The 22,952-nt window shown below is 51.9% G+C and overlaps 2 protein-coding genes and 1 non-coding gene across 4 annotated transcripts; all 3 read right to left on the minus strand.

Moving 5' to 3' along the window:
* Window positions 1-619: 619 nt before the first annotated feature.
* PRRC2A (proline rich coiled-coil 2A) lies at window positions 620-15,623 on the minus strand. 2 transcript variants are annotated; one of them, XM_044256763.1, is made up of 31 exons: window positions 15,494-15,623; window positions 13,477-13,651; window positions 12,585-12,762; window positions 12,116-12,215; window positions 11,951-12,023; window positions 11,454-11,597; window positions 11,142-11,293; window positions 10,880-10,959; window positions 10,591-10,733; window positions 10,184-10,274; window positions 9,875-10,091; window positions 8,980-9,454; window positions 8,426-8,616; window positions 7,882-8,179; window positions 7,272-7,482; window positions 5,207-7,075; window positions 4,588-4,862; window positions 4,267-4,397; window positions 3,922-4,051; window positions 3,724-3,809; window positions 3,341-3,574; window positions 3,073-3,213; window positions 2,880-2,951; window positions 2,604-2,771; window positions 2,327-2,409; window positions 1,903-2,113; window positions 1,714-1,812; window positions 1,356-1,568; window positions 1,147-1,241; window positions 949-1,039; window positions 620-826 (listed from the first exon to the last, which is right to left on the minus strand). In XM_044256763.1, the coding sequence occupies exons 2-31, from the start codon at window positions 13,586-13,588 to the stop codon at window positions 686-688; spliced, it is 6,504 nt and encodes a 2,167-aa protein (XP_044112698.1). In that variant the 5' UTR covers window positions 13,589-13,651; window positions 15,494-15,623; the 3' UTR covers window positions 620-685. The 2 variants fall into 2 exon arrangements, with proteins under 2 accessions (XP_044112698.1, XP_044112706.1); XM_044256771.1 differs by lacking the exon at window positions 15,494-15,623 and adding an exon at window positions 14,378-14,474.
* On the minus strand, window positions 12,946-13,076 carry LOC122898309. Its single transcript, XR_006382978.1, has one exon. It is a non-coding gene; the product is annotated as a small nucleolar RNA SNORA38 (small nucleolar RNA).
* A 5,001-nt stretch (window positions 15,624-20,624) lies between the features above and the next one.
* On the minus strand, window positions 20,625-22,415 carry AIF1 (allograft inflammatory factor 1). Its single transcript, XM_044238174.1, has 6 exons — window positions 22,278-22,415; window positions 22,039-22,100; window positions 21,883-21,949; window positions 21,480-21,521; window positions 21,131-21,293; window positions 20,625-20,827 (listed from the first exon to the last, which is right to left on the minus strand). The coding sequence occupies exons 1-6, from the start codon at window positions 22,300-22,302 to the stop codon at window positions 20,743-20,745; spliced, it is 444 nt and encodes a 147-aa protein (XP_044094109.1). The 5' UTR covers window positions 22,303-22,415; the 3' UTR covers window positions 20,625-20,742.
* Between the last annotated feature and the right edge of the window lie 537 nt (window positions 22,416-22,952).

Genomic DNA, 22,952 nt, shown 5'->3' on the forward strand with positions numbered 1-22,952 from the left:
CTCAAGTCTGTAACAGGGACCAAAATGATACAAGGCTGCAAATTCCTTGGTACTCCGATGCAGCTGCAGACCCCTCCCTGTTTGGTAACTTAGTGCTGGACCAAAAGAACGTGGTTGAAGACGTGCTAAGGCCAGGCCATATACTTCACAGCTTCCACCAGGACCTCTTGGGACACTTAACTCAGGGACATAAGAAGCCTCATGATTCTGCTGTCTTGCAGGACAAGCCAGAAACACTGGCTGACAATCCAGTGGGGTTGTGGTACCAGAAGCCCCTGACACATGGGAGCCAAGAGACCTCACACACTGGCCCAGAAATGGATTTGCTCTTAACTCCCAGCCCATGAGACTTAAATATGTAAATGAGTGGTCAAATTTTGAGGTGGCTTATTACAACAGATCACCGGGGTTAAATTTCCTAAAACCACTCCACAGATCCCTGGGCACTGTACTGCTACGTGAGACTGCAAACAACCAACCCATCCCCAAAATCATTTCAGAAAAAATTTTTAATCCTTTTATTATTCTTTTTTAACAAACGGCCCCAGGGATAGGGGACCAGGGGAGGGGGGTGGAGGGGAAGTGAGGCCCCAGCCCCACAACCCCTCCCCACCCACCCCTTTCCCCCTTATATATTTATAATCTATATACAAGCCCCGGGGGGTAGGGGGCAAGGGGAACTTCCTCAGCGGGGTGGGGGCAACCCAGGCTCCTTGTCTCCTCGGGACCCAGGCTCCTCTGCCCGTCGGGAAGGCCCCTCTCGAGAAGGTGGCCCCGCCCGCTCCCAGGGCTTCGGCATCCAGCGCAGGGCATCTGGTGGGGAGGCCTAGGGAACAGTACACAAGCAAGGGTAAGTCATACCAGGAAGCCAAGGATGGAAAGACAGGAACTTAAGTGGTAGGTAACTCTTGAATTTTGACTTGGGGGCACAGGAGTCTCTCCCTTCACCTGCTGGTAGAGGTCGATGCGCTGGGTGCGGAAGACTCCGCTGTAGGTAGAAGGCGGGGCCTTGACACGGGAATTCAGGCCAGAGAAAGACCTACAGGAAGAAGGGTGTTTAAGGCAAGCATGACACCTGCTCCCTGCTCCCCTAAGAAAGCAAGCCCTTAAGGAAGGGCAATCTGCATCCCCACTCCCTCTTCTTGCCTTCCAGCTGGGGGAGTACGAGACGACCCAGGTCCCCCAAGGTTGCTGCTCAGTTTCCGATAATCCTGGAACGGCTTTAGTTCCACTGGGTGCAGCTGAAGGAAAAAAATTCATGAGCCTCCTGCCTCTCAACCCAGTTCCTCTTCAGATTCTGAACCCCTACCCCTAGTTCTTACGAGATCCCTAACCCTTCGCTTCCTGTACCTTACCTCTGCTCGCCCCAAGCTAGGGGGGAAAGGTCTGGCAGGTGAAGGCAGCACCCGAGTAGCAGGAGCAGGTGGGGGCCGCACAGCCAGGCTGGGGGGCTGCAGAGCAGGGCCCACAGGTAACAGAGAAAGGGGTGGTGGGGCAGGTGGCGGCGCTGGTGGCAGGGAGCCAAAGTTCACCACAGGCAACTGTGAGTCCACCATGGGTAGAAGCATCTACAGTAAGAAATACGGGCCAGGGGCGGGAGGGGGGATGGAAGAGAAAAATGTCAGAAAAGCAGAAATATAGTTAAGACAAACAAATAAGCCAGAGGCTGGTCACAGAAATAGAATGAAGGGCAAAAAGCATGACAAAAGGTACCTGCTGGGCAGGGGCCCCTGAGGGGAGGAAGCCACTTTGGCCACCAGGTTGCAGAGGAGTAGAATAAAAATCTGAGGGGGATGGCAGATCCTGGCGCACCTGTTAGGGATCACAGGGATTGGTGTCAACTCTCCCAAAAGCATTCTCTCCCTTTCAACTCCCGAAGCCCATCACCTGCCCACCTCTTACCTGAAGCAAGGGTGGATCGGGCAATGGGCTGGGGCAGAAAGCTGGAGAGTAAAGGAAGGAAGGTGGAGGATACAGGATTCCTCCAGCTGGCAACTTCCCCAGCTCTGTTGCTTGCAGTGCGGAGAAATCCAAAAACTGGCCCTTGACAGCGACCCCAGAAAGCAGTGCTGAGGGGGGCGCTGGGCCCGGGGGGAGGTACAGGGGCTGTGATCTGGAGAGGGAAGACAAACAAACAAATTAATTAACTAATAAATTAAAAAATTTCAGGTGCAGGGGAGGAGTCAGGAAACCAGAATCACTTTATTCATTTATTCTAAGCTAAGTCTACCAGCTTTTGGTATCTCTGAAACAGGTCTTCCCCTTCCCTCCCACGGAAACACAGTTCCCTCCTCCCTTCTGAGATCAAAAAGGCATCCAGTCTTACCTGTAAGGGTGAAGGGAAGGTGTCCCAGGGCGGAAGCCTCCATTGTTGGGATGTAACTGAGAATCTATGGCTCCCCCTGAGACCTGCGGGAGGGCAAGGCTGGAATAGCTCCAGTTTTTCTGGTCAAGAAAAGATTGCCCGCCCCACCTACTACGGTAAAAGCAAGGAGAAAAACGAAATCACAAATAATGATGGTTTGTAACTACACAAATTGAAAAGGCTGGGCTGTGAGGGACAGCAGGCAGAAGGGGGTCATGGGACAGGAAACAGGACCTACTTGTGAACTGGGAGGCCCAGGGCTGCCGTAGAAGACCTCAGGGTACAAGCGCTGGCCTGAGGAGCTGGGCTCTGGGCCACAGCGCCCAGAACTCACGTTCTTCGATTGTGGCTCAGCTGAGGCAGAAGAACTGGGGAGCAGCTCCCAGTCTCGGGATATGGGGATGGCCTGTAAAGAAACCTGATTAGGAGCAGGATCAGCTTCCCAGACATCCAGGTCATACCCAGCTATTTTCTCCAGAAACTGAAGGTCTTTCCACCAAATCCTCCTACTCACCTCACTGACTGAGGGGGTTAGTTCTTTCTCTGCTTTTAAACTGTCTCCAACCACTAGACGAAGGTCCGAGTCCTGTGGCAGTGGCAAGGGGAGACCGTCCCGTGACTCAAGTTGTGTACTGTCCACATCCCACCTCCAGTCCTTCCCTTCTCTCCACCTATCCCGAGATACTCAGATCCTGCCCATGCTATACCTTGTCACTGGTGCCAAACTGGACTGGGGGGCCAGGTCGATGGGATGGCCGGAGGGAGCCAGGCTCTGGGCCTCGGTCTGTCCGCTGCAATCGTTCAGTGCCAATGGGGCCAGGGGGCAGAGGCTGCTCCCGGGGCAGCTCCTGGGTTGGGGAAGTAAAAGGAAGCCCAAATGAAGGAATGCCCACAACACACAAGCACAGAGAAAGTGACAAGTGTATGGCCAAGGTCAAAAGTCCCAGAAACATTCCTCTTTTCTTGATCTTTTACCTTTCTGTCACCATCATGGGGAGCAGGTGGCCGTCTCCTAGGAGGTTCAGAGGGTTCAGAGCCAGGGGTACCCTCACCAGGAACAGCATTCAGGGGTGAGGGACCTCCAGGCCGCTTGGGAGGCCCCTCTGCTGTCCCCTTGAGTCCTCCATCAGGGGAACTTCGCTGGCTGCAGGGACCCGATGACACCTGAGAGTCCCCACTCAGGTCCACCCCACTGTCAGACTGACTCATCTGAAAGGAGTAGAGAAACAGTTAAGTCACGGCAGAAAACACCCCAATACCTCACTGATGTTTACAAACACACCAACTGAAACACAGAACTACAGGGTTAGCCCCAGACAACACAGAACAGATGGGGAAGGATCCCAGCCAAGACAAACCTCAGTTCCAGCCACATCCTCAAAAGGGCTCAGGGGTTCCATCCAGGGCTCCATGGAGCCAGGCCGGTAACTCTTCCGGCTAGCGGCTGGGAAAATCACCAGGGGGAAAACCGCCAGAGGTGAGAGACTGTCCTGAGACCGCCCTGCCCTCTCAGCCCTCTGATATAGCCTTTCCCACCCCTCCTCAGGCTTACTCACCAGTATGTAAACGGTTCCAGATGTGAGGGGTCAGGGCCTCTGTACCTGCGTCTCTGCACTCTCCCTGAGGGCCTGGGCCCTCGGGCTTTGGGCCTAAGAATCCAGAGCTATGAGAAGGCGGCAAAGATTCCTAAAAGTGAGAAAGGCCAGAGACAAAACATTAATAAACTGGGAACAGGGAACTGGAAGAGGCTGGGCGAGTATGGGGCAAAAAAGATGACAACCAGTGATTAATACTGAGAATTTGGAATAAGGACATAATGAGAATAGGGAAATGAAAAAAGGTAACAAGAGCCTTCAGAAGTAAAAGCAATGAAGCCCAACGTCAAGCTCCAAATCTCTCACCTCCTGCAGCAGCTCTGGTTTTCTGGAAGGCCGCTCCCTCCGTTTTGTGGGGAAGGAATTAACCCCAGCAGAGTCCCGGGGAGTCCCATTCACCCCTCTCACCATCAGCCCTGGCTCCTCGAAGTGGGGGTCTAGGAAAAAGGGAAAATCCGTCAGCATCTGCTTTATCACTGACTTTTGCTTTTCCCATCAGCCACCTCCCAATCCTTCCGCCCTGGCTCAGTGCAGACACCCAAGATCAGGGCCCCCAGGCCAGACTTCCTCCCTGCCTCCTGACCTCTGGGGATGGAGATGCTCCCACCCACAGCTGCTCCAGCTTACCTGAACTGACACTGTTGTTGGTGGTGGCTCTCTGAGGGTCGTATCGGGTTGGGGTCCGAGGGGAGGGGCCTTGAGGGGTTTGGGGAGGCCCAGGCTTGGGCCTTGGGTGCCCCCCTGGTGCAGCTGCACTCCCTTGGCGGCTGCTGAGTTGGGCCAGAGCCTGTTGGATGCCAGCAGGGTTGCTGTGGATAACTTGGTCCAGGCGGAAGACAGCAGAACTGCTGGGTGGAGGGGGAGGTAAAGGAAGCCCTGGGGGCCGCTCCTCAGGAGGTCGGCTGAAGAAAACAGAGCATCAGCTCCAATATTCCCGGAATTATTAACATTTTCCCTACCAGTCCAAACTTCCAACCTCTCCCTCTTCCCCATTAAAGTTTAGGTGTCTCTGAGGACGTCTAACGAATTTCTATATGCATGCAAAATTAAGAAATAAATACATGCATGCTCGACTTATCAGCAATCACTTTCCAATTACCTTCCCTAGACAGGACTGTTCAGGGCCTAGCAACCCATGCCCTTAGACCTCAAACTCCGTGGCACCCAACTTCCCTTTCCTTCAGGTCTTCTTCCCTCCCCAACAGTTTAACCTTAGAAATAAACTCCAAAGCCCGTCCCTACCCACCTCCGGTTCTTGGGAGAGGGCCAGCTCCTCTTGTCCCCTCGCCCTGGGCCGGTCCTCCCTCCAGGTCCCCCACCACCTCCGCCACTGCTGCTGCCACCACTGCCAGCCTTGCTGCCTGGGCCTGGGCGCCGATTCTGCCTTTCCATGCCGGGCCGCTGACTCGAGAAGCTCCGCTTGCTCAAATCCTTGGCTCTCTGGCTCAGATCTCCACGGGACATGGCTGAGAGGCCTGGTCCAGTTCCACCTCCACCACCCCCAGGAGTTCCCACAGCTTTGGGGGCCAGCAGTGCGGGTGGGGGAGCCTCCTTGTCCCCCCGGCGCTCACTGGCAAAGTCGCTGCTCTCTGATGCAGTTTCCCATTCCTCATTGGCTTGATCGGAGTTCTGGTTTGACAGATCAGGAGACTTGGCAGCTGCCCGGCGAGGGGGTGGGGGCACAGATACTGTCGTGAGGGTCTCCTCTGCTCCAGAGGTGGGGGCTGGCAGGGCTAGGGAAGAGGGCTTGCCCTCAGCCCCTCTGGCAGCGTTCTCCCGTTCCTGTTTCAACCTCCGGAACCGAGGCGGTTTGTCCTGCTGCTGAGCCCTCCCATGCCGCCTTCGTCGGGGCCGCTCACCATCTTCCACACCCATGCCCATGTTGCTGCCTCCACTGCTGCCTCCCCGGGCCACAGGGGACAGAGGCCCTGGGATCAGCTTCTCTTTCAAAGGCTCCTTACTTGGTGGCAATGCAGCTGTTGGAGGCTTCTTGGGAGCCAGGGACTTGGTGGGAGGGCTCCAGCCTGGACAAATGGGTGGAGGGGGCCTCCCACCCCCTCGCCCTCGGCGGGATGGCACCCCTCTGGGAGTGAAGACACGCCCGCCTCGGGCAGTGGAAAAGCGGGCTGGGGCAGGTGAAGGAGGGGCTCCGGATGGTGGAGGAGCAAGAGGGATTTGGGTGAGCACTCCCTCCTTGGGCGGGGGAGCCTCCTTGTCTGAGGGAGCCAGATCGCTCTCGTGGGTCTCACTGCCCGTTTCCGAGCCCCGCTGCCGACGCCGCTTGGGGATTTCTTCGTACTCTGAACCCTCGCTTCTTGTTTCACTGGCAGTGCGGCCTCGGGGAGCAGGGGGATGGTTTGGTCCCCCTGCTCCACCTCCACGCCCATCGTCTCCCCGGAACTCTCGGTAACTACGGAACTCTCGGCTGCGGGCTCCCCGTCCCCGGCCCCCATAGGTCCCCCGAAAACCCCTCCCTCTGGCAAAATATTCGCCTCGGCCCCGGCCCCGGCAAGAGGCAGGACCCACTCTTTCATAGGAGTAATCCCTTCGAAGCCTTGGGGCAGGGGAAAGATTCCCACTGGGCGGGGTCTCCTTGGGGACCCCTATCTTCGACTTTGCCGCCTTGAGGAGGTCTGGCTTTGGAACCTTGGGGCTTTCATCGCCTTGCTCTAGCGGCTTGGAAGGCAGCTCTTCAGCTTTCGTAGGTGGTAGGGGTTTCTTTATAGGCCCAGCCCGGCGGGGAGGGGCCCCTGGTTCCTCTGGAGGGATCCCACGACGACTGCTGCCTGGGCGAGGGCCCCAGCGGGTCTCAGTGCGGCTCTCTCTGCGAGGTGGAGGGGGGCCTTGGCCTCCAACTCCACGGGTAGGCTTTCGGCCGGCTTCTGGCCCTGTTAGCTGTGGAGCCTCCTCCTTGGGGGTTTCCTTCTTGGGTGGCGGAGCTTGTACCTTAGTGGCTTCATCATTGCCTGGGGGCCAGGGGAGTGGACGGGGCCCTGGGGGAGCTGGTTCATCCAGAGGGAAGCGAGAGATCGGGGGCCCAGTGGCTCCATTCTCAGGAAAGCCTGGGTAACTGGCCAAATAGGGTGGTGGGGGAGGTACTGGAGGAGTCTCACTCCTAAAAATGGACACAGAAAGTAGAAATTAAGTAACTTAGAATGAGGAAAAGCAAAACCTGGTGGAGAAAAAGAACATTCTATTACCCCACCGACACTCCTCTCACATTTATTCCTCACCACTAATCCAAAGAACCTTTTCTCCTAACCCAAGTCCTTTCACTGGCAAATGCACCCACTTCCACTACACAGACTCACCGCATCCCCTTGTCATCCTCATCGGCAGCCTGGCGCAGTGGGGAGGTAAGCGGGCGGGGATCATTGGGTGTGGTGGTGAAGACATCTCCTACCCAGGCCAACTTTGGATCCACTGGTGGGGTGCCCCGCTCCCGCAAGAGGGGAGGTGCATGGCGCTCAAACGGTTCTGAGCTTGAACCCCCACTGTCTGAGCGCTCCCGGGGAACTAAGCCTAAGAAAACAAGAGGGATGAGAAAGCTAACCCTCTTCTATGTGACAGGACATGCAGCTCAAGAAGCATCTCCCCAATCTACTTCTGTCAGTCACGTTGACATCAACTCCTCCATCTCTTATTACAGGCAGGCTTGACCCTGACACTCTACTGAAGGAGTTATCTTATTCACTCAGCTTCCCTATGAATGAATTGATGAATTCCCCCCAAATAAATCCAGGCCAATGGAAGCCCATTGTTTCTCCCCCAGAGCCATTCCTGAAACAAAGAGCATTCTGAGCAACACTAAAGCACATACCCACCGTCCTTCACCCATGACCCTTCATCTGCACAGCAAAATGCAGACATCTGCTTCCCAGGACTGCAGTGCCCCCTACCCACCCCCTCAAGGGCTCTTACCAGAGGGATGCACACCAGGAGGATAGAAGTCCAGAGGGGGCCGGCCCTGGAGGAGCCGGGGGTCCACGTAAGGAGGTATCATCATCCAGCGGGGATCAAAGTTCATCGGGGGCATGGGTGGGGGACGGCCCAGAGCACCTGGGTATAGGGCCTTGGGGGGCGGTGGCGGAGCCTGTGGAGCTGGCACAGCCCCCATGGTCACAGGCTGTGGTGGTGATGGCGGGACCGGAGCAGGTGGAGCGGAACCCTGTTGATGCTGCTGCCACTGCTGCTGTTGCTGCTGCTTCAAAAGCTGCTCCTGGTGAAGGACAGCAGAGGGGACAAGAGAGGCATCAAAGCCCCTGCCTCGCCCCCAGAAGGAAAGGAAATAAGCCCATAAACAAAGTTAATACACAGACATGACAGATACTAGGACTAGATGGACACCAGGGTGATGTACCAGAGACGGCAGTGTTAAGACCTGGAAGGCACCTTCTGAACTGGGTACAAGAGAAAGCCAGGAAAAGGAAACCGCTCTTATGAGGAAAAAAAAGAAGGCTCTCACCTGCTGCTGCCGCTGGAAACGAGGTGGCAATGACTTCTGGTATTTGGGGTAGCCCAATCCCTGGCTGGGGGGCTGCCGGGTGGGACCAACCCCATCACCCTTGGATTCCACCTTTGGGGCTGGGGTCGTGGCAGGAGAGGGAACTTCTTCTGGTTGTTCAGAACCCTCTTTTGAGGGCAGTTGGGGTTCCACTGCATTGACAAAAAGATAATCATCAGGCTGATCTGGTCCCCAGAGACCTGTGATCAACAGCCCGCTAACTCCGCTCTTACCTCCAACACCCTCTCTAAAGAAGAGCCAACGATGGTGGCATGTACTACCCAGGAAACCACGAAAGAAAGGTCACTGCTCACCAGGAACTCAGACAGTAAAACCTCCCCCAACTCAGATATCCATACGAACAAAGAAACCCTTTTTTTCTCCCACCACTGATCGTCTGATAAACTGAAACCATGCCTTCTCCTTCATTTCCTCCCAACCTTACCACCTGTGCCCTCAGCCCCAACGGAGGGAAAAAAAAGGACACCTAGAGTACCCTATCCCCATTTCCGTACCTGGGCTGGCTTCGAAGCTGCCACTGCTGGTGCTACTGGTACTGCCGCCACCACTCACCAGCGTGGGAGCTGGAGCCACACCTGGAGCGGGGGCCGACTGGGCAGGAGCGGATGGTGTTGGCTCTTCCAATTCTTTTTCTGGTGTTGGGGCTGGTGCTGGTGGAGGAGCTGGAGGTGCAGAGAGTTCTTTAGGGACTGCAGGTGGCGGAGCTGGGGCAGGAGGGGCAGCAGGTGGGACAGCAGGCTCTGCTTTGAGCCGCTTGTCAGGTGCCCCAAACTTCTCATCAAGTCGCTTGAGCTTTTCCGCGCAGGCTGCCCGGCGCTCCTCTTGCATGCGACGCTCTTCCTCCTCTCGTCGGCGCCGGGCCCGCTCCACAGCCAGGGAGATCTCAGATGAAGATTGTTTTCGCCGCTGCCGCCAGGCCTCATCCTCATCTTCGGGTGCTGGGGGCTTGCAGGGAGGGCCCCCCCGATCCTGTCAATGGGCAGACCCGGCAGGGCCAGAGGTGTCAGTCGTCAGATTTCTTATCTTCTCCACAGACTGACCAACTGTCTCTAGCTGTGGGGGCAGGCACCGGCCTTGGGTTGGTGGCCTCTTTGGGTAGGGACAAACTCATCCTAATCTTGCTTCCTCTCTCCTTTCAGAGACCCGAACACCCAGGGCTCCTTGTTCTTCCTCACCAGCATCCCATTTCTTTTAACCCAGGCTCCCATAACACCAAAGATGTCCCAGAGATGCTCTGGATGCTTTTCAGAGCTGCTCCACTGCTTTACACTTCCTGGAGCCCCTTCCTGACCCTCCCCCCAGCTTCCTCTATCACTAGTGCTTTAACTTCTCAGCTGACACTCATCTCCCACAACTGACCCTTCTCAACCCCTCATTGTAGACACTCACTGGGTAGTCCCCAGGGGGGCCCCAGTTCCCGGCGGGGCCCCGGTGAGGTGGGGGTGGGGGAGGCTTTGGGGCAGGAGGCCCCGGCTCTGTCTCTGGAGGCCGAGAGGTCTCTGCCCAGGCCGTCTTAGGAGGGGGCGGTTCGCTGCCGGGGGAGTTGCCCTTTTTGCCATCTGCTTCAGGGGGCCGTTCCTCACCAGCAGCTGATTGGGACTCCTTGCTGTGAGCAGACCAACAGTGGAATTAAAATCAGCTGAAAACCAGCTCCTTTAAGAGGATAGTACTGTGAGAGAAACTGAGCCCCCAACTCACTGGCCCTCAGCTCCCTCCTCATCAGAGTCTCGCCCGTCTTCCTCATCGCTGAACTTGAGCTTTTCAGTGTAGTCGACCTCTTCGTGGGCCCCTATGGGGAGAAGGAAAAAGTGATATCCTAAGTATTCTGCTCTCCTCAGCTAACTTCTGGAACACAGGACAGGGTCGGGTATTATGGAGTACAAATGCGCTCCCAACACCAATCCCTCTCTGCATGAAGCCACACTGAGAGTCCTGGCATTCCCACACCTCTCAGTTCTTTACCAGATCTTGGCTTTCTGCCATCTGTTTCCCCTACCCTTCAGCATCTCCTTTTCTCCCACACAATTTCACCCACACAATCCCCTATTTATTCATCAGATTTTGACTTTTGAGATCAAAAGACTTCATCCTTCATATGCACTGACCTGCCCAACCATCATCATTCTCCTGGTCCAACTGGTCAAACTCTTTGAGGTTATCCTCTTTAAGAATCGAAGGCCGACCTACAGGCTCTACAAGGCGCATTGGCGGCCCTGAACCTCGAGGGCCTGCCACACGGGGGAAACGGCTGTGTGTGAAAAGACAAATGGGAGACAGAGTGCCGAAGATGGCATGTTGTAGAATCATATACAAGACTCAGCCTCTAGGCCGGAAGACCATCTCCCTAAGAGGCTTCCCTTGCCCCAACCAGAAACCCACACCTGGATTACTCACCTGGGCCCATCAGGAGTAGGGTATCGGTAAGGCCCCTGGGGTCCATAGGGTGGAGGAAATGGGAGATACGGGGGATACATCTGCAAAATGGCCCAAGAGCAGATGCTTAGAGGAATAAATATGCAACCAGCTCCCTAAACCTATCATCCCTCCCTCTGTCATAGGTCCCGGCTTTCTTTCTGTCCCCTCCAAAGGCTCAGTCCTAGTTGGTAACTCTCTAGTTTCAAGTGCAACCACTCCAAAACAAGATACGCAAACTCACGAAGGGCGGCATCATTCCGCGGTAGGGAGGGAACTGGGGTGGGCCCGAAGGCTGTAGCGCCCCCCGGGGATCATGGCTGTGATGAAGTTTGGAGTCTGGGCCCTCCAGCTCATCAGGGCCACGCCCACCTCCATCCCTCCAAGTTGTAGAATCTGTATTTTGGAAAAAGCAAAAAAGGAAGATAGCTAAAAATGATGGAGAAAAAGGTGAATACGCCAGAACTTAGCTCTGAGATGGAGTAAGGTACTGTTCTGTACAAAATATAACCAACCACTCACTCACTCACCCAACTCACAAATGTTAACCACTCACTTTGGGGGCGGAGGCTTGGTCCGGGCCCAGACGACTGTTCGGCAGACTCCCTTTCCTTGGCAGCCTTGTCCTGGTCGCCAGCCGCCTGCAGGGTCGGAAATTCCTCTCGAGAGAATCGTGACAGTAGGCTTGATGCCCTTCCACCTGTTGGGGTTCAGAGTAGCAGACCAAAAAATACCCAAAAACCCCAAAAAACATATTTACTGAAAACGTACCACAAAACTCAAAGGCTCTGATAGTACCACGTCATCAAATTCCTGCTTTAAAACTCACCCCCTACACACTGTGTACCCATTCCCCAATAAACAAGGTCAGTTCTGGGACACCCCCTCGACCTCCCATAAGACAGAAATGAACTTGCTCATGTGGCCCGTGAAACCTAATATGGGGCCCAAAATTTAGCCAGAGAACCAAAGAACACTTTGCTAAAGGTATAGTGCAGGGCTCCTACCTACCACAGGGCACAGAACAAGCTCCCCAAGCAGCCCTGCACTCACCATCTCCATGTGCTCCATGGGTGACGCTGGCTTGTGCCCAGGACTTTACCCCGCTTGGAACCGAAGGAGTGTTCTGGGGAAGCAGAGAAATAATATGATGTGAGTGGTGGAACTACAAACCATTCTTACCCCCAGCTATTTAATACCACCTAGTTCTTCACACACCTCGGGGGCTGCTGGGGGTCGTTTCTGCTGGTTGGAGGCAGGCGTCTGTGAAGCCGGCAGTGGCTGCGATTCCGGCGGCTGAGCGGTTGAGGCATCGGAACTAAGGAAATGGTAGGATGGAAAGGTTATCCAGGACCTGAGTTGCCTCCACTACTTGTCCAACTGATGGAGGACAGGAAGTAAACCCAAGCCCATCTGTTACTATTTACAAGTACTTGCAACAAAATACTATAATTTAGTCACCCCATATAGGCTGTCCTCTCTTTGTTGATCTGTTGATCCCTTCCTTCCACCTCATAGAAAGGTAAAAATGTCATTCCTTAGTCCTCTAACTAAAGAGCCCTGGAATAACCAAGAGGCTTCCCTCGGTCTCTGGATCTTATGTGGCTGGGCTAGACCAAGCCTCAACCCATTCCTAAAGTTAAAGTTAAGACAGTCATTACTCTAGGTCCCCCAGACCTCTGTCTACCTCTTGGGGTCGGACTGCTCCTGTTTGCTTGCCCATCCTGTTCCGTCTTTCGGCACTAGTGAGACGTTGGGGTCATTGCCTTTGTTCTCGGCTTTCAGGCTTGGAAGGTTGGCTGGGGGTGGCATACGCCGGGCAATGGCAACTTTCCCAAGACTCTGCAGGCCATGGCGAGGGGCAACTGGAGAAAAGATAGGAGGGTGAAGAACGCCCCACATGGACAGACAGTTTCCTACACTAGGCCCCATTTGTACCACCTTAATGTCTTATTACCAAACTTTTTTAAAGAAACCATTCCTTCCTTTGCCCTCAGCAACCTCTAAAATTCCACTGTAAACAATAAGATGCATTACAGTTGATGCTTCTCTGTTGGATGGTTCATCTTGAGCCTGCAGGAAGCAAGCTGGCCCCAGAATTCTCCAAGTCCACATTTCTTTGCCTCCAGTTCTTACGTGTCCAAAGACAGGGAACTATAGACACGCCTTTGTAGGAGGGTCACTGGTGTTCATTCATCCAAAGCCCAATGTTCCCTATGGGACCCAAGATAAAGCTGGGAAGTATCTATTGTTCCTCTAGACTTTTTTTTTTTTTTTAAAGATTTTATTTATTTATTTGACAGAGAGATCACAAGTAGGCAGAGAGGCAGGCAGAGAGAGAGAGAGGAGGAAGCAGGCTTCCCGCCAAGCAGAGAGAGCCCGATGTGGGACTCGATCCCAGGACCCTGAGATCATGACCTGAGCCGAAGGCAGCGGTTTAACCCACTGAGCCACCCAGGCGCCCCTCCTCTAGACTTTTAATACTTGGCTATAACCATTTCCCTTCAAAGAGCTTTAAAATGTATGCCCCATTCATGCCCAGCCTCTAGGAATTAGGAACATCTTGGCAGGACCCTCACCAGCGGGTTTCTGGATCTCTAAGGACTTGCCCTTATACGTATCAAACAGGTTGAGCGAGGAATACTTCTTTCCATCCTTCCCCTTGGCAGTCGGCCCCGAGCGATCGGACATTGCGCTGGAAGCTCATTGAGTACGTTGGGTCCTGCAGGCACCTCCCCCAAAACGTGCCGGAGCCTGTGGGCCAAACACCAAGTGTTTCAGTCTCTGCTCCCTTTACTGACTCCAAGAGAAACCTAGATGCTCGTTTGCATTTTCACTAGGGGCCCAGATACTTGGCCCTCTGATGTCTTTTTCTCTAGCCTGTTCATACTTCCCATCTCTTTAAGCAACTCCCACAGAGCCCAAATGCCATGGTCCCTCTTTCCCCCAGACACCTCTTGCCAAGGGAATCTAAATAAAAAATCTAGTATCCTTCTGGTAGTAGACACACACTTCTTTTGTGCCAGTCTATTATAAAGGTAGTCACTTCTTCATTATCCTAAGAAACTCCCTCCACAAAAAGCATTCCAGAGACATATGATAAATCACAGCAAGTCCCAGCCCTAGAGACAACCAGAAAGAGGCATACAGCTCCATCCTGCAAGGAACAGAGCTTTAAATCCCTGACTTATTAGACACCAGCTCCCTAACTGTGCCCCAGGTTCCTTTCCCAGCAGCCTCACTCCCATCTGAGGAGGTTTACACGAAGGTATGCCGGGAGTTTAACGATTTTATGAGCTTGCTCAGCCAGACTGGGGGCTGGTGCCAGATAATTCCTCATGGAATTAGGGCTCTACATACTCCCAAGCTACAAAACCCCTAGTATTTGGAATATTCACCCATTTTTTTCCCTATATTTGTCCCCATCCCAGCTCCTGGAAAAAAAAAAAAAAGATGAAAAGACTGGTGGGCTCTGCTTACCCTATGCAGATGTGAGAAATACAAAACATTACGGAGCCACCTCCAGCACACTCTTTAACCATGGGGCCAAAGCCAGATGAACTTCATTTTCCTCCCCTCAGTAAGAATGTTCATCAGCAGTCATTTCTTTTCCCAATATCCCTTCCTCCCCAAGCAGGCCAAACTCTGCATCGTCAGTGGGTTCCTGAGTGACCAGGCATTCATTTATAGGAAGGAATGGCGTACAGGAAAGAAATGGGAGGTGGTGGGAAATCCAGGCAGACCCGCGATAAAAAGCTGAGTAAAATCGGGATAAAACCAGGGAAAAGTTTTAGACAGGTAAGATAAAGGAGCGGGGTTTGCCCTATAGGTATTTAATGACTCCAATCTTTGAAAAATAAATACATGAAGGAAAAGGGGATAGACAAATAGCGGAGCAACACTAATAAAAAAGGGTCAACATGAAAGGACGTGGAAAATAATACACTTAACCAGAAATGGTAAAGAAAAGATACAGAGCAAAGTAAGAGGGCAATGTCAAGGCACCCAAGGAAAAAAACGAGGGGAGGTGAGACAGAAAGGAAACAGGAAAAACAAAAAAGCACAGAAAGACTGAGGAACATAGAAAGCAAAGATGTAGAATAAAAGCAGGGTTCCAGGATGGGAGTGACTCGACGCGAAGAGGAGCGTCAAGAAAGGGGAACCCAAGTACTGGGTGGATGGGAGGGTGGCCCAATATGGAGGAAAGGAGACTCTCCGAGGATCCGCGGGCGCGGCCCACCCCAAAGTGGCGGCGAGGAAGGGGACCCACAGATTAGGGTGAAGAGTCCAAGAGCGCAGCTGAGAGTGGGGAGCTCAGGGCCCAGAAGAGGGGGGTCACCCCATGAAGCCAGGAAGGTGGGTGGTTAAGGGCAGGCCATAGACTCTGTGTAAGGGGTTGGAGGTCCGGGTACCAAGCTGGGGTATCAGAGGGGGAGGGGCAGGCAGTCCCCGGCAGCAGGAGGACAAAATGGCGGCGGCTAATGGCAGCTTCTCCTCCCCACCCCCCCGCCGCCGGCCCGCCACCGCCGCCGCCGCCGCCGCTACCACCGCTCCCGCGCCGGAAAAGGGCGTTAGCACTCGGCTTCCCAGACTCACCTGGCCGGGTGCGCGGGGGTCCGGGACCGGGGCCTAGGGGGTCCCCGAGGTGGGATGGCGGTGGGGCGGGGGCGGATGGCGGCGGATGGCGCCGGGTTCGGCTCCTCCCGTCTCCCTCGCTCACTCCGCGGCTAGGCTCCGACTAACGGCCCATCCGGGCAACCGCCGCCCCCGGGAGCACCCCCTCCCTCCTGTCTCCCTCAGCGTGTGGCACGCCCCCTTATTTGCATAAAGGGCGGGGCACCTTCTACCCTATCCCTCTTTACTTCGAGGGCTGTCCTTATTTGAAAAAAAAAAAGGCAGGGTGTGCAGATCAGGCATAGGTTATTTGCATAAAGAGGAGGGACTTTCAGGCGCTAGGATGCCGGTTGGCTAAAGAGACGCGCCCCCGGCGTCGGCCGTTAAGAAGCGTAGAGGGGCGGGAATGCAGTGGCCGGCAGCCGGGCGGTTACGGCGCAGGATTTGTACGACGAATGCGGGGGGGGGGAGGGGCGGAGCGTGCGTCGTGCGTTCGTGGAAAGATCGGAGCCGAGAAACGTAGGGACGCCGAGAGTGGAACGAAACGATGGAAGACTGGCAGCGCTTTCAGCAAAGGAGATGGAGCGAGAGCACGGGGCGGAAGGGATTGGCTGCCGGGGGGCGGAGCTTACGTAACGAGGGAAGAGTCCCGACTCACGCGTCCATTCGCGAGAGGTGAAAGCATCGGAGAGGCGGGGCCTTCTAGTTATTAAATCACGTAATGCAAATGAAGTGGATAGGCAGGCCATCCCGGGGTGCAGGGGAGGGTGTCGTAGGCCCCATGCAGCGTAGGCATTCTTTTGCTAGTTATATTTATTTGCATAATACATGTAAAACATTTTAACAAAGGTAGGATAGGAATGATCTCTTATCAACATATCGGCAACCAGTGACTAAGACATTTAATTTTATAACCTACAATTTTTATAAATATATTTGTATATCTGATATTATTGGCAGTTTGTATTCCCTTCACAATGGGTTTCATTCTACGAAATGTACTTGTTCCCTCCTTTGTCTCTCCTATTACTGTGCTCCAATCAGACCTACTACCCTTCAGCAAATCATTCGAAAACTGTATTTCGAAGGCGTGAGAGATAACCACAATATATTATGAAAGTAGAGGGATAAAATCAGATCCTGCATGCGGAGGTTCAGGAATGCCTCTAAAAAAACGTGGATCTTATTAAGAAATGGGAAGAACTAGTCAGGATTTAGCCAAGTTTGAGGAGAGGTTGCACAGCTCAGGCCCAGTGAACTGATGAGCAGAGGCATGGTTTTGGCGACCCGTGCCTCAGCTGGTGTGACTGAATTAAGTGCCTGTCCATTATGGAAAGTGAGAGCCGGAAAATTCGCAAGAATCTGATAAGAATTTTATCCTGAGGCACATTAAAATAGTTGAGATGCAGTTGCTAAGCATTTGAAATGGTTCTCGTGTCCCCCTCCTCCCTGGTCTCCTACCACAGCAAAATTTCTTGGAAGAGTTATCCATCCTCACTGTCACCCATTTCCTCCTGTCGGTCATTCTTTTTTCTTTCCTTTTTTAAAAAACATTTTATTTATTTGACAGAGAGAGACAGTGAGAGAGGGAACACAGGCAAGGGGAATGAGAGAGAGAGAAGCAGACACCCTGCTGAGCAGGGAGCCTGATGCAGGGCTCAATCCCAGGACTCTGGGATCAGGGCCTGAGCTGAGGGCAGCTGCTTAACAACTGAGCCACCCAGGTGTCCTCTGTCATTCGTTCTTAAACGAACTCCAGTCAAGCCTTCACCCCAATTTTTTAGCCAGTGTGCTAAAAGGACATCAGTCTTATGTCTTGAAATAGCATTTATATGCTGATGACTCCCAAATTCATATCTTCACTGCAGACCTCTCTGACAAACTCCACACTCGGATACACAGCTCTGTACTTGACATCTCCACTTGGTTTTCTAACAGATCATTTCAAATTCAATATGTCCAACACTGAACATTTGATCTTCTCAAAATTTGCTCTCTCCACAGCCTTTGTCATATCAGCTGATGGCAACTTAAAAATTATTGTTAAGGCAAAAACCCTGGAATCTTCATGGACTCCCTTCTTTATTTCACTCCCCACTTTTAATCAGATGGGAACTGCTGTCTTGAGAAAATATCCAGAATCCAGCCAATTCACTTACACTGCTTCCACCTTGATCTCTTCTCACCTGGGTTACAGTAACTTGCCTTTAGTCTGCCCCTGCCCCTACTGCCTATTCTCTGCACTGCAGCCAAAGTGGGCCTTTTCTCAGAGGAGGCCTCAAAGGACTCCCTTGCTCAAAGTCCTACAAAGCCTCTCAGTCTCTCTTAAAGTCCTTAGGAGTGGCCTACAAGACCCTAAATGATTTGGCCCCCTGATTTTATCACTTTCCCTACTTCTGCCAGGCATGTTTCACCTTGGAGCCCTTTTGCTTCTCTTTCCTCTGCCAAGGTGACCCTTCCCCGCAAAACCCACAACCCTTACTCCTTTACCTCCATGATGTCTTTTTGTACGGTGTTGGTCGTCTTCTCACCTACCCTGATTACACATTCAAAATTTTAATCTTCCCTGACCATCATGTTACCCCTGGACCCCTTTAACCTGCTCTACTTTTTCTTCTAACATCATATAAATTTTAAATTATAGTTATTGTTTATTGTGTGTCCTCTTCTCATACTATTTTCCACAACAGAGTATAAACTTCACAATGGCAAGGATCTTTGTTTTGTGACTCTTATAACCCAAGCACCTAGAATAAGGAATGGTACAACGTTGATGCCCAATAAATGATTTTTTTAAGATTTTATGTATTTATTTGACAGAGAGAAAGAGACGAAGAGAGAGAGAGCACAGGAGCAGGAGGAGGGGCAGACCTAGGGAGAAGCAGGCTCCCCAGTGAGCAGAGAGTCCAACTCAGGGCTTGATCCAAGAACCCTGGGATCATGACCCAAGCCAAAGGCAGACACTTAACTGATTGAGCCACCCAGGTACTTCCCACACCTAATAAATTATTTTAAAGTCTTTTTATCAAAGCATATTATATTTATTTATTTTTGATGAATTTTCACAAAATAAGCAGAACATGTAGCCAAAAATAAAACCTTGACTAGCACCATGGAAGCTGCTAGAGGGCCTCTTCCAGTCACCGCGCTCCCCCAAGGCTTAGTACTATCCTTAGAACAACATACCTATATATATATATATATATATATATATATATATATATATATATATATAAATATTTTATATATATATATATATAAAGATTTTATTTATTTATTTGACAGAGAGACACACAACGAAAGACAATACAAGCAGGGGGAGTGAGAGAAGGAGAAGCAGTCTTCCCTCTGAGCAGGGAGCCTGATGCAAGGCTCGGTCCCAGGACCCTTAGATCATGACCTGAGCTAAAGACAGACGCCTAACGACTGAGCCACTCTGGTGCCCCTATAACAACATACGTTAGTTTTGCCCTCTCTTGTACTTTATACAGATGGCATTGTATAGTAAGGGTTCTCCTGTGTCTGTCTTCTTTTGTTCAACATTATGTTGAGGAAGTCCATCCACACTGCTGCATGTAGTTGTGGCTTTTTCATTCTTGTTGCTGTGTAATAATAGTCTGATGTATGACTAGAACCCAATATATTTATCCTGAATGAATGAATTATTTAAGTTCCAGCTCCTTTGTATCCTCCGTGGTGTCACCAGGGTTGTTGCAAAGATTAAGATAATTAGTACACAGAAAGCATTCAGGGTGGTATAGGGTGGGTGCTCAATAACTGTTGATTTTTTTTTATTTAGCTATTTTATCCAACTTGCAGTGATATCTTCCTCATCTGAAGTGCCACACAGTTACCGTAGCACATTTTAGGAGGCTAACCTGGCTTCGCCACTGGGAAGAGCCAACACTCCTGTCCTCAGTACAGGAAACAAGCCGGGGTAATAATTAGATTATTATCTGGGATAATAATTAGATTATCCCTTCCCAGAAAGTCAGGAAATCTGAAAAAGTGGCCAGAGACTGGGGAATGCTAGAGTTAACTCATCTGGACCTGCTGGAGGAAAGGTCTAGGAATAGCCTTACTGAAGGCTTGGGAACTCTGACTTTCCTTCCTTCTCTGGGATTGGCTTTTTAATCTTTTCTGCCATCCAAGTATTCTGTATCCCCAGTATCTATACTCAATATCCTCCAAATAGAAGTCCCCTTTCCCTTCATTAGGCTCAGTTCGGCAGCTTGTCCCCTAAAAGGACCTCACTGACTCATTTAGTGCTTAAATTATCAGATGTTATAGTTTTGTGAATCCTTTACTCAATTCAATAGCGTCATCAGTTCTTTCATCCATCTATCTATCCATCCATCCATCCATTCAAGTTTTAAACATTATAAAGGGCTTCTGATACATCAGGCACTGTGAAATAGATCATCCCCACTTTCAGATGAAAGACTGAGAAAGGTTTAGTGATTTTGTTAGGTAAACAAAGACTAATGATGGAGAATATTGGTTCAAGATAACCCTTGCTTGGGGCCCCTGGCTAACTCAGTCAATAGAGCATGTAACTCTTGATCTAGGGGTTGTGGGTTGGAGCCTCACATTGGGTATAGAGATTACTTAAAAAAAAGCAAAATCTTAGGGGCACCTGGGTGGCTCAGTGGGTTAAGCCTCTGCCTTCAGCTCAGGTCTTGACCTCAGGGTCCTGGGATCGGGCCCCGCATTGGGCTCTTTGCTCGGCAGGAAGCCTGCACCCCCCTCTCTGCCTGCCTCTCTGCCTACTTGTGATCTCTTGCTCTGTCAAAAAAAAAAAAAAAAAAAAAAAAGCAAAAGCAAAATCTTAGGGGAAAAAAGAGAGAATCCTTGCTCTTCCCCATGGGCCTGGGTGATATTTTTTTGTCTGTACATGTCTTTTTGTCCCATCTAAATTCCTTGAGAACAAGGCTATCATATATCTGGACTCTCCCTTGAAGTACAAAACCATCTGCTATAGTTGACACATTACAAAATTGTGGATGGATTGTTCATATGGGCAAATCCTTTGTTGCACTTCCCTCAATGATGCTTCACTTTTTCCCAGACCAAGGGAAAAAAATCCCCCCAAATGGAGACCAAACTGACTTGATCTGGAGAAGGATAGTTTATTTAATTTAGTGTACCTCTGGCCCACAATTCTGTGCCCTTTTTCCATGCTGGGGTCTTTAGAAGTCCCATCAATCTCACCACACCTCCCCTACCACAAATTAGGGCAACTCAGAGATATTTTTCTTGGCTGGGGGACCTGCTGGCTTCTCCTGTTCTCTTGCTTTCTCCTCGTACATCAGGATCCTAGTTGAGATGGGAAGAGACAGAGGGATCACGGGACTGTCTTCTCAAGAGAATAAATCTTAGGCTACTGTGAAAGTCAGGAAGAGGACAGGGGTTATTATGGTCGAAGGAGAAGGAAGAAGAGTAGGGATGGCCAAGCTAGGGGCTGCAGGGACCAGAACAATGGATAGGGATAGGAACTTGGAAGGGTCCCTCAAAGAAGGGAAGAAATAGACGCTGAGTAATGTATGGGTGAGCCTGGGGGTGGGGTAGGGTTGAGGAAAAAACAGGTAAGCATAGGAAAGGTTGGCACTGGACCCTCACATTTTTAGGATGGCAGATCTCTTGCCCAGCATCATCTTGAGGAAGTCAGAGTAGCTGAAAGTCTCCCCAGAGCTGCCAGACACCTCCCTGATTAATTTCTTGAGCTCCATATGGGTCTTGGGAACCCCAAGTTTCTCCAGCATCCGCTTCAGGGACATGATATCTAGAGGCAGAGGAGAGGGGATGAGAAGAGGGAGCCTCTCTCTCTCTCTTTCTTCGCCTTCCCATTCCCATTCTCGTCCCTCCTACTCTGGTAGCTGGGCCCTCTCCCAAATCACCAGGAATAAGCACAGTAGGAGAGACCTCCCTCTTCCTGGGTCTGCACATGCCCCCATCACCCTTTTCTCACCAATATCTCCGTTTCCATTCAGGTCAAACTCCATGTATTTCTCTGGATGAGGGGAGAAAGCAGATAGGGTAAGCACTGGCTGGAGGGTCCCAGGGAGGGGCAGCACAGGGGATTGAGAAAAGGGCCACTGACTAAGGGCTAGGTGGGGAAGATGTGGAAGGAGGAGGTAGGGCAGGCAGAGGAAGTGCGGGTGGGGTTGAGGGGCCCTGTTAAGGTGTAGGGAACAAGAGAGGGTGCTAGAGGGGCAGCCCAAGGAAAGAGACTGCAACAAGGGGGAACAACGGAGGCAGCCTCCCTTTTTCCCACTACGTATGTAGACTCTGCGTCTCTCCGGTCCCTTCTCTGTTCTTGAGGAAATCCCACCCTCCTCACTCCCCCTCTGCCCCTTCAGTTTCCCCCTCACTCTTGAAGGTTTCCAGTTTAGAGGGCAGATCCTCATCACTGCTATATTTGGGATCCTCCAGGAATTGCTGTGGGGAGAAAGCAAGGAGCCAGGATATGTCCCCTGGTTCAGGGGCCCCTTCCCCCCAGGTCCTGCCCCCTTAGATCTTCCTTTTACCTTGTTGATTTCATCCAGTCTCTCTTCCTGCTGGGCCTTCAGCAGCCCAAAGGCTTTTCCTCCTGAGGGGACACAGAGGTTCATGTTTCCTCACCCCCCATTCCTCTTCTTTCTTCCACGCAGGCCCAGGGTCATCACAGTTCTGCCCTCCTTAAGCCTGTTCTCCACCTCCTGGCCCTGCCCAGGTCTGTCGATCTCCCTGCTCTCATTTTAGGCTCTGCCTCTTCTACCTTCCTTACCCTGTAAATCCCTGGTTTGGCTCATAGCTCAGTAGAAGCTGATGGAGAGACCAGTAGATAGGTGGACAGAGACCGAGCTGGAGCTCTGTCTACTGGCTCTCCTCTCCCATCAGCCTTCTCTGAGGCCTCCCTCTTGAACTTCCCCTTTCCCCTCATTCCCTCCTCCTCCAGTCCCAGGCCTCACTTCCCCCCTCAGCTTCTGCTGACACGAGCACCCCAGGAGGAAGGGGCCAGGGGCTCTAGGATTGAGGTGAGAAAATAACATTCTCCTCAATTCCTCTTAAGGAGAGCCCAATCTGTGCAGGAAAGAAAGAAGCTGCTGGAGGTATGGGGGAGGGGTATTTACTCTCCGGAACAAATAAATGGTCTTTGAACAGGTCTGGAGGGTCAGGTAAGTCTTAAGGCTTGCATTTTGTCAGGTGTCACGAGTCTGGGCACACAGGTTTGGGTACACAGCCGAGGAAGGGCTGACTGGATTTTTCTATAATGTGAATGGGAGAAAAATCTGAAGTCCACGGGCAGATCTAAAAGGATCTGAGGCTAAAAGAAGCCTCCCTCCGGGTCTGAGGCACTTGGAAATAGGGCAATGCCTAACACATGAGTCGTATTTGTTCACTTTCAGATGTGCAACGGAACCCGCTCATCTTATCTCCCCTGAAATAGTTCGTGAAATCT

This window comes from Neovison vison, chromosome 1 (assembly GCF_020171115.1).
Source record: "Neovison vison isolate M4711 chromosome 1, ASM_NN_V1, whole genome shotgun sequence".
NCBI lineage: Eukaryota > Metazoa > Chordata > Mammalia > Carnivora > Mustelidae > Neogale > Neogale vison.